We start from the raw sequence: 14,385 nt of genomic DNA on the forward strand, positions 1-14,385 counted from the left end.
CAAAATGGCCATTCTGAAGCCCATAGAGGCCATGAGCAGACATGTGCAGCCACACTGGGCTTCAGAAAACCCTCTGGAGACGAACAGAGCACAGCTTTGGTTGCCTTCAGAGGGTTTAAAGCGGCTGTGGAGTTTTTGATATCTTCAGGGGTTCTGAGAATGGATCCCCTGCAGATACTGAGGCCCCACCCGTACTGCCCATCCTCCAAGGAACCAAGAGTGGTGTCCATGGCTCCTCTCCCTCACTTAGATACACAACAACCTTTAAAAAGGAACTCAGGGTTAATCATGGAAATTACAGGCTGGTTAGCGTTAACATCTGCCCCAGGTAAACTGGTGGAAAGCATAATGAAAGATAAGGTGATTAGGCATCAGAAGAATGAGTCTGGCTGAAGGAAGAGCAGCATGGTTTTAGCAAATCAAGTCCTGCCTCATTAACCTTCTACAGCTCTTTGAGAATGTCAACAGGCATGTGGATCAAGGCAATCCTACTGATGCTGAATACCTGGACTTTCAAAAACTTTGGACAAAATCCCACACCGAGGTCTCTTGACTCAACTTAGCTGTCATGGAATAAGAAGGCATGTCCTTTTGTGGTTTGGGAACTGGTTAAAGAACATAAGAAGAGCCTTGCTGGATCAGGCCATAAGCCCATCTAGTCCAGCTTCCTGTATCTCACAGTTGCCCACCAAATGCCCCAGGAAGCACGCAAGACAACAAGAGACCTGCATCCTGGTGCCCTCCCCTGCATCTGGCATTCTGACTGGTTAAAGAACAGGAAGCAGAGAGTAGAAATAAATGGGCAATTGTCACAGTGGAGGGAAGTAAGGTCTCTTAAGGATTTCTCCTGGGACTGATGCTTTATAACCTGTTCATAAATGATCTGGAGTTCAGGGTAAACAGCAAGGTAGCCAAGTTTGCAGATGACACTGAACTATTTAGTGTGGTTAAAATCAAACAGGCTGTGAAGGGCTCCAAAATGATCTGTCCACACTATGTACAGACAAATGTAGTTCAGCTGATGAGGGTGGCGGGAGGATGTTCCCGGGGGATTTTAGGGTGGGAGTATGGTGGAACAGGATCAGGCCTGGGGGGTAGGATTAGTTGCAGCAGTGCAGGCTGAATCCCAACCTGAAACTTGTTGCTCAGATGTGCACCAGTGAAATCACTGAACCAGATCTGAATAGCTCCATAGGGGTGGCTGGAGCTCAACATGGGATAAGGGGAAAATATCCCCTTCCCCCAAGGTGACATCCAGCCAGAACCTAACTTGCGCTGGATACAGCACAAGCCTCTCAGGCATACAGTTGCAACCAAGACAGTTAGGATGCTTTTGCATGAGGCTGGCTGAACTAATTTTGGGACATCCGTCTGCACCTAAATAATTTCTCTTAAATGGGGAGGCATCCTATCCTGTCCAGCTTGCCACACAAAAGAAGGATGCAAACCTCTTATCTGAACATACCAGGCAGTTTCCCAAATCAACCCTATGGTTCATCTAGGTGACACTGTCAGTTTGACTGGTCCATTTAGGCAATACTGTCTAATCCAACTGGTAGTGGCTTGCCAGAAATTTTCCCAACTCCATTTGCCTTCTAATTGGAGATGCTGCCAGGGACTGAATCTGGGACCTTCTGCATGCAAAGGAGATGCTCTATCCCTTGAACTCCTCAAAACCACCTGCCTACGTTGCAAGCAGAGTTGGCCCGAGATCTCCTGCTGATTGAGGTGGTATGCCATGTGATGCATCCCCTTAGCTAGTGATGTGCCAGCCTCTGCTACTTCTGCAACCTTAAGAAGGAAGAGGGGAACAGAGAGGAAGAGGAAATGTGGAAGAGAGGAGAGTGGTGGGCTAAACTGTCAACACTCTAGTCCAGGGGTGTCCAAAGTTTTTGGCAGGAGGGCCACATTGTCTCTCTGACACTGTGTCGGGGGCCGGGGGAAAAAAAGAATTAATTTACATTTAAAATTTGAATAAGTTTACATAAGTTTACATAAATGAATATATTAAAGATGAACTTATATGAATGAATGAAGGTCTTGCAATAGCTCACGGCCTATAAAAGGCCTTGCACAAAGCAAGGCTGGCCTTTCCTTTGCTGCTGCTACTGCATCACAGACATGAAACAACAAGCAGTGGAGGGAGCCCTCATCCCACAGCTCATGCGAGAGTCAAACAGTATCCCTCACGCTGAGAGCAGTTACGTTGGGCTAGTGTGGACTCCAACAAATCACCGGAGGGCCAGAGGCTCATTGGATACTGGGGGCTCCCTGAGGGCCGCATTGAGAGGCCTCGAGGGCCGCAAATGGCCCCAGGGCCGGGGTTTGGGCACCCCTGCTCTAGTCCTCCATGCTTTCTCTTCCACTCTGCACTCTTCTTTTTTCAATACAGGAAGGAGGAGAAGCAGCAGTGGAGGCAAGTGGGCAGAGGGGGCACCCTCCTGCCCATCTGCTGTCACTCCCATTGGCCTCATGGATGGGTCCATTCTGCCTGCAAGGGTTACAGAGAAGATAGTATCCAGTTGGGAGCATTGCAGAAACACAGCCAGTGCATTCAGGTACCAGCTTCCCACAGCCCACAGGAAAATGTTGTCAAGGCTAATTCAGTTCCTCCAGGGTTTAGGCAGTGAGTCAAGAGCTTCCTTTTTTAGAATGTGGTAGGATTGCAAGGGTTAGAAGTGGGGGTGGGGGGTGGGGAGAAGAGTCTGTTTTTAAGAAAATGAATTGATTTTGAATGCTGCTGCTGTAAATTCTAATTGACCGTGACTGTTTTATTATTGCATTTATGATTGTCTAATGAGTCACCCCAGGGGTCTTAGTGGGCCAAAGTGTCCAGGCAAAACCAACATTAATGCTTACAGGCAAATCCTGTGAAACCATCAATGTCTCTCAGGAAAGCTGTGAAAACATGACTAATCCAACTAAAAGATCAGGATAAAAGAATTAAGGGGGAGAGGTAGAATGAAAAGTATTGCGCTTCCTTCTACTGTGAAGTGAAAATCAATATTAAACTCTTTGTAGCAGTCTGAACAGACTCCCTTTCAGAGGGTCATTGCAAAAATTTGATGAGTCTATTTCTTGCAGCACCAAGGGAAATGAGTCATTCAGGTGAACCATCTGTATCCGTCAAGAGAGGCCTGGCATGTCTCCAGCTGAGCTCCTTAACTGTCTTTTGCTGCTTTAGCCAAACTCAGGGAATTGCTGTGTTCAACCAGCACCATGCAGAACAGAGCAGACCTTGGGTGCTCTTTGTTCATCATTTTTCATGAGTGCATCTGCCTCATGATCGCTACTCAACAGCAGCCAACAGCAAAGAGAAGGGTGGGTTTAGGAAGAGGCTTGAGGGACTCTATGCAACAGGCTTGAGGGACTTCTCAACAGAATTTGCCCAGTAGAGTTCTAAAAGTGATGCAGAAATGTTTAGCAGTTGAAAATATGAAGCACATAACCACAGTAGTAAGGGAGACAGATGGGCTTAGGCTATCAGTGCACATCAATGTCACTAATACTTCCTCCATTATGCTTCCTTTTCTACCCCCATTCCACTCCCCTATTCCTCCCTCTTCTTGACTTGTTCCACTCCCACCATTGTTGTAAAGCCCTCTGTGCCCCAGTTCAATCCATGATAGGATTGGGCCATCAGTCTGCCTCAGGAGGATCCCCCCCTTGCCTCCAGTCTCCCCACATCATTCTTCAAGGGTTCTTCAACATTACAGTCACCACAAATTACAGGATTCAGACCCACAATCACACAGTGCAAATTCTAACTTTAGACCTCGCATATTCATTATCAAGGTGACAGAATGACTGGTTCCTTCTAGCTTTTCACTGAATCCTTCTGGACAGACTAGAGGTTTTAATACCGCTAGGTATTGTCAGGATAAAAACAGGAGGTTGGTGGCTGTGACTCTGGACTGGAAGCACAATCTTGCTGTATCAGCTCACTGGATACAACATCAGGTGCAGCAGCCATTAGAAACAGGGTGGCAAAATCCAGCATGGCAACAAAATCCGACATGTGTTTATTGGTAAAAACACTATTTGATACATGGTTCTGCTTTCATTTTGCAAAGGGTGGGTGATGCCAGGGTGGAAAGGGGTTTCACTCTCCTATTCTAAGGAATAGGTTGGGTTGGGTTTCCCCAACTAAGGTTCCCCATCTAAGGTTGGGTTTCCACTACTCCTTTTAAAAACAAACCCCTCCATTTTCTTTTCTTCATCTTAGTGTTTTGAGATATTTGCTATATTCTGTTCCATTTTATGCCTTCTTTCTGCATTTGACTTTTTGCCTAAGTTGTCTTGGATAAACAATCATCTCAGACCTGAGTCAGATGTATAGGACTATCTGTGCTGACCAGCAGAAAAAGCAAATACACAGAGCTACGTGGCTTCACATACATCTCAATTTAGTATCTGGCACAGAACTCTGCATTTAAATAATCTCCATTTTGAAACAAAGCATCATGTTTCCCGCTCCTGTGGCTTTTTCAGATATTTCTGCGGGCAGTGCCAGATGAAGTCTCTTCTCAGAAGCCTGTGTGCGTGATCCCCTCCCCCCACAATACAAATAAGGGGCAGGAAGTACAGTGCTCCAGGGATAGGGTGTCAGTGCTCCTTCAACCTCCCTGTTGCCTCCCTCCTTTGCTCAGAGTCAAGAGGACAGCAGGTGAAAATTTAGTGAAAATTAGCATTTGGGTGACTGAGTCAGGACACATGATTTGGATGCAGAAGGCAGAGCCCCCACAGCTTCTGGGTGAAGTTCTTCCCCTCCCCAGTGGAACCAACTCCTGCTCATGAGCAAAAGAAACAAATGGCCTGGGACACTCCGTAGCATACCTGTGGTCTTGATAACAGCCTCCTGGAACATCCTCTCTTCATGCTCTTTGATGATCTTGGTGCCCCCAACGACGGCACAATCGTAGCTGCCTGTCAGGGCGTAGTCAATGCTCAGGCGCAGTTGCCTCAGGAGCGTATTGAACACCTCCAGCACAGTTGGTCCTGGAAGGGGCACAGACTACAGTGGGGAGGAGGCAGAGCATGGGCTTTGCTTTGAGAATCAAGCTGTCAGCTGTGCCTCCCCACACCTGAAGCAGAAAGTTCACTAACACTGCAGCCAAAAAAGGAGGCACTTCCCCATCATACATTTGCATTGTCTCTATAGAGTGCGAAAGTCAGATTTTTTTCCCCCAGACACTGGGGAGACCCTTGACAGACAACTATGGCGTTTTGTTTTTGTATTCCCCCCCTTATACACACAAGCACAAACACACACAGAGGAAGCACAGATACTTGAGCATAAGGGCTGAACTAGATGCTATAAGGAGAACACTATACAAAACCAGGTTTTTAAAAAATTAATTTAAAACAAAAATAAGCCTTAAAGGCTTAAAAAACACCAGCATTTTTAATTCATTGAGCAGAACAGGAAGGGGAAAGAGGGGCTGCTGGACCTTTTCCCTTTGTACTGTTGTTCCACTCAATATCAACACCCACCCATTCCTGCTTGCCCTTGATCTTTCCCTCTGTGGGGGGAAAGCAGGTTGAGGAGAGAGGTTTTCAATGAACCAATGATGGGAGGGGAAGGGCTGAGCAACCCCTCTGCTCTCTACCATTCATCTGCTCCGACAAGCCCCACCTCCCTCCATGGCCACTTTTCAGGAACAGAAGGACAGCCAACCAGATTATGTGCTTCCCATTTCATGGTCCAGCATGGCCTGAAGACACTCCTTTTCATCCCAAATGCCTCCTCATTGCCCCTTTTCATCTGCCTGGGATGTCCCCCCAAACAGAGACTGAGCTTAGAGCGTGCCATCGCCCAAAGAGGCAGGTCATTGCTGCAGCTTGAGAAGCTCTGCCTCCAAAACTGACATCTTCTGGGTCTCCATGGGGGATGCCTGCTCCTTACCGACTGATCCAGAGGCGGCAATGACGGCTGCCTCTGACAAGACTTCCACGATGCCAGCACGCACAGTGGCGGCACTCTTACTGTTACCATCCAGGTGGCCCAGAAGCTGCTGGATCACTAGATGGGAATGCTGGGGCTGAAAAGAAAAGAAGAGAACTGATGAGGGAGGATGGTAGTGACTGAAAACTAGAGTCTTACAGGGAGAAGAGGCTTGAGAGGGAAGGTGCAGAGGGAAATGCACGGAGAACTTCCTGCTCAAAAAGAATCCCACAGCAAGGAAGAACACGGCTTCCCAAAGCTGTATAGACCAAGGCAGGCCATTGGTTCCTCAAGCCCTGTACTGCCAACACCCTGGGCTTCAACTTGTCCAGAAGTGGGACTCACTTTGTGGGCCAGTGAAACATAGGATCTGCTGTCACAAGGAGTGAGCGAGTGGCTACAAATTTCATTCTTCTCCTGCCCTGTGGCAGCCAGTGAACATGCAGTACTAAAGCATCCTGCTGCCACTCAGTGGCATTGCTAGGGTGTGCAGGGGGTGCGGGGTGCACCGGGTGACGCGCACAGGGAGGTGACACGCTAAAATCATGGTGGTTAAGAGTAACCCCATCGTATTATATACCGTTGGATGTGGAATTTCAAGTGGAATGCAATGCAAAAAAACAGAGTGAAATATCTCCTTGCTATCAAAAGTTATGGCCAAAAAACTGGAGAATAAAAAAGCATGGATCCCTGTGGAAAGTGAAAGTGAGCTGTATTGCGTGTTTACCCGCAAGTAGGCAAACGTGCCTTAGACCGTTGAAAAGGACAGGCTGAGAGGAATCCAACGACACCAGAATGGTCCTGATCCAATGAATGCAGCCTCCAAAAACACCTGAAAAGGAAGTCCCTCCCTCCAAGTAGATGAATGTATTGAGAAGTGAAACTAAGCCTTATGGTTGCATTTACTCACGAGTAAGCAAACATGCCTTGGCTGGTGTGGAAGATCAGGTGAAGGAGAGTGCAAGGCTACCAGAATGGTCCTGATCCAATGGGAATGGAGCTCCACAAATGCTCCAGAAGGCAGTCTTCCCCCCCACTAAAAAGGATCAAAACAGAGGCTTCAGCTGATAAGGTGAACCTTTTTGAGACTCGCAAAACCAGATGGATCCTGACAGTGATCTGGTTTAAAGAGAAGTTCTTCAATTGAACTGGGCACTGGGTAGGGCTGAAAATCTTACTGGTTTTGGGGGGGGGGGATGTTATTGCAGGCAGGCTACAGAGGAAATTCACTTGGTGGACCAGGGATGGCTTCTGCTTATTTAATTATTTGTTTTACTTTAATTATTTATACTTATTTTAATTTGCCTGATGATGTCACTTCCACCATGACATCAATTCTGTTGGGTCTTGGACAGAATGTCATTCTAAAATGTGGGTCCCAGTGCTAAAAGTTTGAAAACTCGGGTGTGTGTGTGTGTGTGTGTGTGTGTGTGTGTGTGTGTGTGTGTGTGTGACACCACTAGTGAATCACTAAAATCATAATTTGGAGGAATAATACCATCATGTTATATATCAATCAATGCGTCATTTCATGCAGAATGTGTTCTATCTTTGTTCTATCAAATGGTACAGCCAAAAAACCAGCCAGGGCGGAGTGATGGTACATCACCACACCCACCACCTGGGGTGTTGCCCCACCCACTGCATGGGGATGACGCATTGGCATCCCGCACCGGGTGATGTGAACCCTAGTGACGCCACTGCTGCCACTTCTCTCCTCCCAGGTCAAGTAGAAGAAGAGGAGGGGTGGAGAGTGGCCCAGTATGAGTGCATGTCGGCACCAATGACGTGGGCAAGTGTAGCCGGGAGGTCCTGGAGGCCAAATTTAGGCTCTTAGGTAGGAAGCTGAAAGCCAGGACCTCAAAGGTAGCGTTCTACCTCAAAGCAGGCAGAGATCAGGGTCTCAATGTGTGGATAAGACAGTGGTGTAGGGAGGAGGGGTTTAGATTCGTTAGGCACTGGGGAATGTTTTGGGACAAGCGGGGTCTGTGCAAGAGGGACGGGCTTCACTTGAACCAGAATGGAACCAGACTGCTGGTGCATAACATTAAAAAGGTGGCAGAGCAGTTTTTAAACTGATCCCTGGGAGAAAGCCGACAGGAGCTGAGGCGCATCCGGTTGGGACGGACGGTTGGGAAGCCCTATGGGACGAGGATGGGGAGGTTAGAGAACAACAAGACAAAGGCAGAGTAGGAGAAGAAATTGGAAATGGTAGCATGATAGGATGTGATAGATGGTTTGGCACAATGAGAGGATTCAGGGATAAAGGGGCTAATAAGCAGCTCATCCTGGGGCATTCCATGTTCAAATGCTTTTATGCAAATGCCCGAAGTCTCCGAGCAAAGATGGGAGATCTGGAATGTCTGTTGACTAGGGAAAACATTGACATAATGGGCATAACGGAAACCTGGTGGAATGCGGAGAATCAGTGGGATACCGCAATCCCGGGCTATAAACTCTACAGGAGGGACAGGAAGGGGCGTGTTAGAGGTGGGGTGGCCGTTTATGTTAAAGAAGGGATAGAATCCAGCAAAGTAGAGATTGAAGGCGGGTCCGACTCCACCATAGAATCTCTGTGGGTTAAATTACCAGGCTTCAGGAGCGATGTAATACTGGCGGTGTACTGTCATCCTCCAGACCAGAAACTGGAAGGGTACCTTGAAATGAGGAAACAGATCAGGGAGGTGACAAGGATGGACAGGGTTGTAATCATGGGGGACTTCAATTATCCTCATAAAGACTGAGTCAATTTGTATTCTGGTCACGAAAAGGAGACCAGATTTCTTGACATGTTAAATGACTGTGCCTTAGAGCAGCTAGTCATGGAGCCCACCAGAGGACAGGTGACTCTAGATTTAATATTGTGTGGTACTCAGGACCTGGTTAGAGATGTCAATGTTACAGAGCCATTGGGGAACAGTGATCATGCTGTGATCCATTTCGACATGCATGTTGGGGAAAGAATACCAGGCAAATCTCTCACAAAAACCCTTGACTTCCAATGAGCAGACTTCCGTCAAGTGAGGAGACTGGTTAGAAGGAGGTTGAAAGGGAAGCTAAAAAGAGTCCAGTCTCTCCAGAGTGCATGGAGGCTGCTTAAAACAACAGTAATAGTAGCCCAGCAGAAGTGTATACTGCAAAGAAAGAAGGGCTCCACTAAGTCCAGGAGGGTGCCCACATGACTAACCAGCCAAGTTAGAGAGGCTGTAAAGGGCAAGGAAGCTTCCTTCCATAAATGGAAGTCTTGCCCTAATGTGGAGAATAAAAAGGAACATAAACTGTGGCAAAAGAAATGTAAGAAGATGATATGGGAGGCCAAGAGAGACTATGAGGAACACATGGCCAGCAGTATTAAGGGGAATAATAAAAGCTTCTTCAAATATGTTAGAAGCAGGAAACCCGCCAGAGAAGCGGTTGGTCCTCTGGATGGTGAGGGAGGCTAAAGGGGAGACAAAAGGAGACTTAGAGATGGCAGAGAAATTAAATGAGTTCTTTGCATCTGTCTTCATGGCAGAAGACTTTGGGCAGATACCGCTGCCCGAACGACCCCTCCTGACCAAGGAATTAAGTCAGATAGAGGTTGAAAGAGAAGATGTTTCAGACCTCATTGATAAATTAAAGATCAATAAGTCACCAGGCCCAGATGGCATCCACCCAAGAGTTACTAAGGAATTAAAGAATGAGGTTGGTGATCTCTTGACTAAAATATGCAACTTGTCCCTCAAAACGGCCACAGTGCCAGAGGATTGAGGATAGCAAATGTCAAATCAATCTTTAAAAAGGGAAAGAGGGGGAACCGGGAAACTATAGGCCGGTCAGCTTAACATCTATACGGGGTAAGATGGCGGAATGCCTCATCAAAGATAGTATCTCAAAAGACATAGACAAACAGGCCTTGCTGAGGAAGAATCAGCATGGCTTCTGTAAGGACAAGTCTTGCCTTACAAACGTTTTAGAATTTTTGAAAAGGTCAACAGGCATGTGGATGCGGGAGAACCCGTGGACATTACATATCTGGACTTTCAGAAGGCATTCAACATGGTCCCTCACCAAAGGTTACTGAAAAAACTCCACAGTCAGGGAATTAGAGGACATAGCCTTTCATGGATTGAGACCTGGTTGAAGACCAGGAAACAGAGAGTGGGTGTCAATGGGCAATTTGCACAATGGAGAGAGGTGAAAAGTGGTGTGCCCCAAAGATCTGTCCTGGGACCGGTGCTCTTCAACCTCTTCATAAATAACCTGGAGACAGGGGTGAGCAGTGCGGTGGCTAAGTTTGCGGACGACACCAAACTTTTCTGAGCAGTGAAGTCCAGAAGTGATTGTGAGGAGCTCCAGAAGGATCTCTCCAAACTGGCAGAATGGGCAGCAAAATGGCAGATGCGTTTCAATGTCAGTAAGTGTAAAGTCATGCACATTGGTGCAAAAAATCAAAACTTCATATATAGGCTAATGGGTTCTGAGCTGTCTGAGATCAGGAGAGAGATCTTGGGGTGGTGGTGGACAGGTCGATGAAAGTGTCGACCCAATGTGCAGCGGCAGTGAAGAAGGCCAATTCTATGCTTGGGGTCATTAGAAAAGGTATTGAGAACAAAACGGCTAATATTATAATGCCGTTGTACAAATCGATGGTAAGGCCACACCTGGAGTATTGTGTCCAGTTCTGGTCGCCGCATTTCAAAAAGGGCATAGTGGAAATGTAAAAGGTGCAAAAGAGAGCGACTAAGATGATTACGGGGCTGGGGCACCTTCCTTACGAGGAAAGGCTACGGCGTTTGGGTCTCTTCAGCCTAGAAAAGAGACGCCTGAGGAGGGACATGACTGAGACATACAAAATTATGCAGGGGATGGACAGAGTGGATAGAGAGATGCTCTTTACACTCTCACATAACACCAGAACCAGGGGACATCCACTAAAATTGAGTGTTGGGAGAGTTAGGACAGACAAAAGAAAATATTTCTTTACTCAGCGTGTGGTCAGTCTGTGGAACTCCTTGCTGCAGGATGTGGTGATGGCATCTGGCCTGGATGCCTATAAAAGGGGATTGGACAAGTTTCTGGAGGAAAAATCCATTATGTGTTACAAGCCATGATGTGTATGCGCAACCTCCTGATTTTAGAAATGGGTTATGTCAGAATGCCAGATGCAAGAGAGGGCACCAGGATGAGGTCTCTTGTTATCTTGTGTGCTCCCTGGGGCATTTGGTGGGCCGCTGTGAGATACAGAAGCTGGACTGGATGGGCCTATGGCATGATCCAGTGGGGCTGTTCTTATGTTCTTATGGGTGCGGTGAGCCCTACGCGAGCATCTGTAGGGCTCCCCAGCTCCTTAGAAGTGTAGGGCTCCCCAGCTCATCTGGTTTTGCAGAAGTGGAGTGTGATTGCTCCACTTTCACTTCTAATGAGCTGGGGAGCCCTGCAGACGGTCTATGGAACTCCTAGCCACAGGATGTGGTGACTGCACTGTCAAGGTTTGTGCCCAATCCCTTGGCTGGGAGTTGCTGGAGGATGCCCCTGGGTTGGACACAGTAGGTCTGTGTAAGTTTTTGGCCCCAGCAGAGGCAGCAGAGGCCTGCTATTGGCAAGAAGTGCTGAGACAGAGTGACTATAGGCACAGGTGAAAATGGGTGGGGTTGATTAGCCCAAGCATGCCCTGAATCAGGCACCCATTGGCCAGCTTTTGTAGAAAGCCAAGGCAACACTGCTGGACCGATGGGGTTGTTGGATGAATGACTGTGGAGTACTTTGTTGCTGTGCTCTAAATATTGTGACAGTGAGTAGTGCTGGTTCCCTGCGTGGGACCAATGCTGAATGCCTGTACTGAACTGCACTGTATCTGCTGTAAATACACGTTTGGTGAAGGACGCTGCTGTCTGTGCTACGTTTCTGTCCTCAAAGCAAGCTTTCCAGCACGGTAGCTGCGCACACTCCCCGGGAACTGTGCCAAGCTGTGAGACCTTGGGCAGTGGGAATAAGCTGTCTGAGTTGACCAGATGCCAACAGGTTACGGGCCCAGCATCAGTGACCTGAAGCTGCGTGTAGGCGTGTGAATACGGCTGGGACTAAGTGTGATAAGGTACAGTTGTAAATATGGCTGCAGCCACAGCTACTGTCTTCCCTCTCACGCGTCTGAATACCAATTACCTGGGGTGGTCCATAAAGATGGAGGCCTACTGAAGACGGGAAGGATTATGGCTTATCACGACCCAACCGCCTCCCATTCTCAACCCCGAGGAAGAAAGGCTTAATGAACGTGCCCTGGCTAATATCATTTTGAGTTTGGAAGACTCCCAGCTCATGAATGTCTGTGGGCTGACTTCTGCCAGCGCTTGTTGGGAGGCGCTGAGGCTGCTATATGTACGGGACTCTATTTTATCTAAAATAACCCTCACGTGGAGGCTGTACTGGGCACAGGCTGTACAGGGCACGTTTGCTCCCTGGAGCCAGCATGAGAGTACCTCCAACTTATGAAGCAGATGTTTGCAGAGCTTGAAGAAAAGGATGTCCATTTCATTGAGCTTCACAAAACTTTTATAATCCTCTTATCTCTGGACTCTTCCTTTGACAATTTGGCCGTTTCTCTGGAAGCTTTGCCTGAGGCCCACCTCACTGTGGCATACCTTTGTTCTCGTCTTATTGATGAGGCGGAGAAGAGGCATGACAATCAACAGACTAGAGGTGAGTGTGCCTATACTCCCACAGCACCTGCAGCAGCTGCGAGGAAGCACAACGTGGAGGAGGCTCCAGGAGTCCTAGTAATGAGAAGATGCTTTAAATGTGGGTTGGAGTCTCATTTACAATGTTCCTGCCCATCCTGGGGCTCTGTGACGCCTAAGAGGAAGCCTGTAAGGCGAAGGAGGGGCTATTGACCCGCACAGGTGTCCGTGGCCGACATAGTTGATGGGAATGATTGCTCTGGCTGGCTTGTTGATTCTGGAGCAAGCCAACACGCAGCCTGTGAATGAATGCTGTTTGCGTCCTTGAGGCCAGCGGCAAAAGCCTCAGTGAGCAAACAGTTTGTCCTCCCCAACTGAAGGGGAAGGAGAGGTAAAGTTGCGTGGGTTCAGTGAACCTCTGGAAGAGGTGTTGTTCGTCCCCCAGCTGAAACACAATCTCTTAAGTGTATCTGCATTGACTAAACAAGAGTATAATGTATTGTTTAACGATGTTACATGTGCGATACGCAAGGGTGAGCTGGTCTGTGCCCAAGGCACTCAATCACGGGGGTTGTACCGAATGGACACTGCCCAGACTCAGAGCTCTGTTCAATCAGTGTTTAAAAATGAGTGTGAACATCAAAATTGTGTACATTTGTTACATGCCGTTTTGGGCATCCAAGCTTCCACGTGATTGCGAAAACTGTTGCGTGTTCACAAGGATTAAAGGTCAACAAATGCTCCAGTTATTTAGATTGCTCTGTTTGCAAAAGGGAAAAAAGCCGTGCTGCTCCTGTACGCAAGCAGAGTGATAGGGTGACCTCGCGCCCATTTGAATTATGTTGCGCCGATCTCATTGGCCCCATGCCACCAGCCCACGGGGGCCCCCCCCCCCGGCGGCGTTATGCTTCAGTGATTGTAGACCATAATTCACGCTTTAGCAATTGTTTCCCTATTAAATCAAAGGACCAAACCTTTAAAGTTCTGACAGACTGGGTAAAGTATATCAAAAGGTGTTTCCCTTCACATAAATTCTCTCAGCTCCAAACAGATGGGGGGGGGGGGTTGAATTCTGTTCAGAACAACTTGAAAGGTGGCTCAAAGATAGGGGAATAAGGCACAGATTAATTAACATTGCGGTTCCAGCTGAAAACGGGATTTGTGAAAGGAGGAATGGAATCCTTCAACAGAAATTGCATTGTTTACTGAGAGACTCAGGGCTTGGTAAGCAGTACTGGGCTGAAGCGATCCAAACAGCTAATTACCTAACAAACAGGCCCTGGAACTTCCCCTGGGGGCTAGGGATAAGAATAGGCCCTCAGTTTGGCTGTACTTGTCATAAGAGGCAACTAAACAGCCATCGGGTAGAAGGGACTCGTTAGCCTGGGAAGGCAGGGTTTGAAAGTGGGGTATCCGGGAAGTTTGGAAGCTACTTAGGGCGCTGTACGGTTTAAAACAAGCAGCACGTGAATGGAATGTCTGTCTGGACAGTGCCCTAGGGCGAATGGGTTTCAAACCATTCAAGGCTGACCCCTGCATATACAAAGACCACACAAACGCCCTTGTGCTTGCTTATGCTGATGATATATTAACCATGGCCAAGGATGAGAAGCGGGTGCACCAAATAATACAGGAGTTGAGAAAGCACTTCACTCTTAAAGAACTAGGTGATGTGCAACAGTATCTTGGGGTGCAAATTGAACAGATGCCAACAGGTGGGCCTGTGGCATCAAAGGAACAAAATCATGCAGTTACTAAAAAATTACAACATGGAACAGTGTAAAG

At 47.7% G+C, this 14,385-nt stretch overlaps 1 protein-coding gene across 8 annotated transcripts in view; it reads right to left on the reverse strand.

The window, feature by feature from the left end:
- Nucleotides 1–14,385, reverse strand: part of EFR3B (EFR3 homolog B) — a 137,673-nt gene that overhangs the window by 22,785 nt on the left and 100,503 nt on the right. For 7 of the 8 annotated variants that reach the window (XM_066626724.1, XM_066626728.1, XM_066626723.1 and 4 more), the window contains 3 exons: nucleotides 6,855–6,980; nucleotides 5,906–6,041; nucleotides 4,837–4,998 (listed from right to left, as the gene is read on the reverse strand). In XM_066626724.1, the coding sequence (XP_066482821.1) occupies nucleotides 4,837–4,998; nucleotides 5,906–6,041; nucleotides 6,855–6,980 (424 nt within the window). The remainder of the gene's footprint in view (nucleotides 1–4,836; nucleotides 4,999–5,905; nucleotides 6,042–6,854; nucleotides 6,981–14,385) is intronic. The other variant, XM_066626726.1, reaches the window with a different exon arrangement.

This window comes from Tiliqua scincoides, chromosome 1 (genome assembly GCF_035046505.1).
Source record: "Tiliqua scincoides isolate rTilSci1 chromosome 1, rTilSci1.hap2, whole genome shotgun sequence".
NCBI lineage: Eukaryota > Metazoa > Chordata > Lepidosauria > Squamata > Scincidae > Tiliqua > Tiliqua scincoides.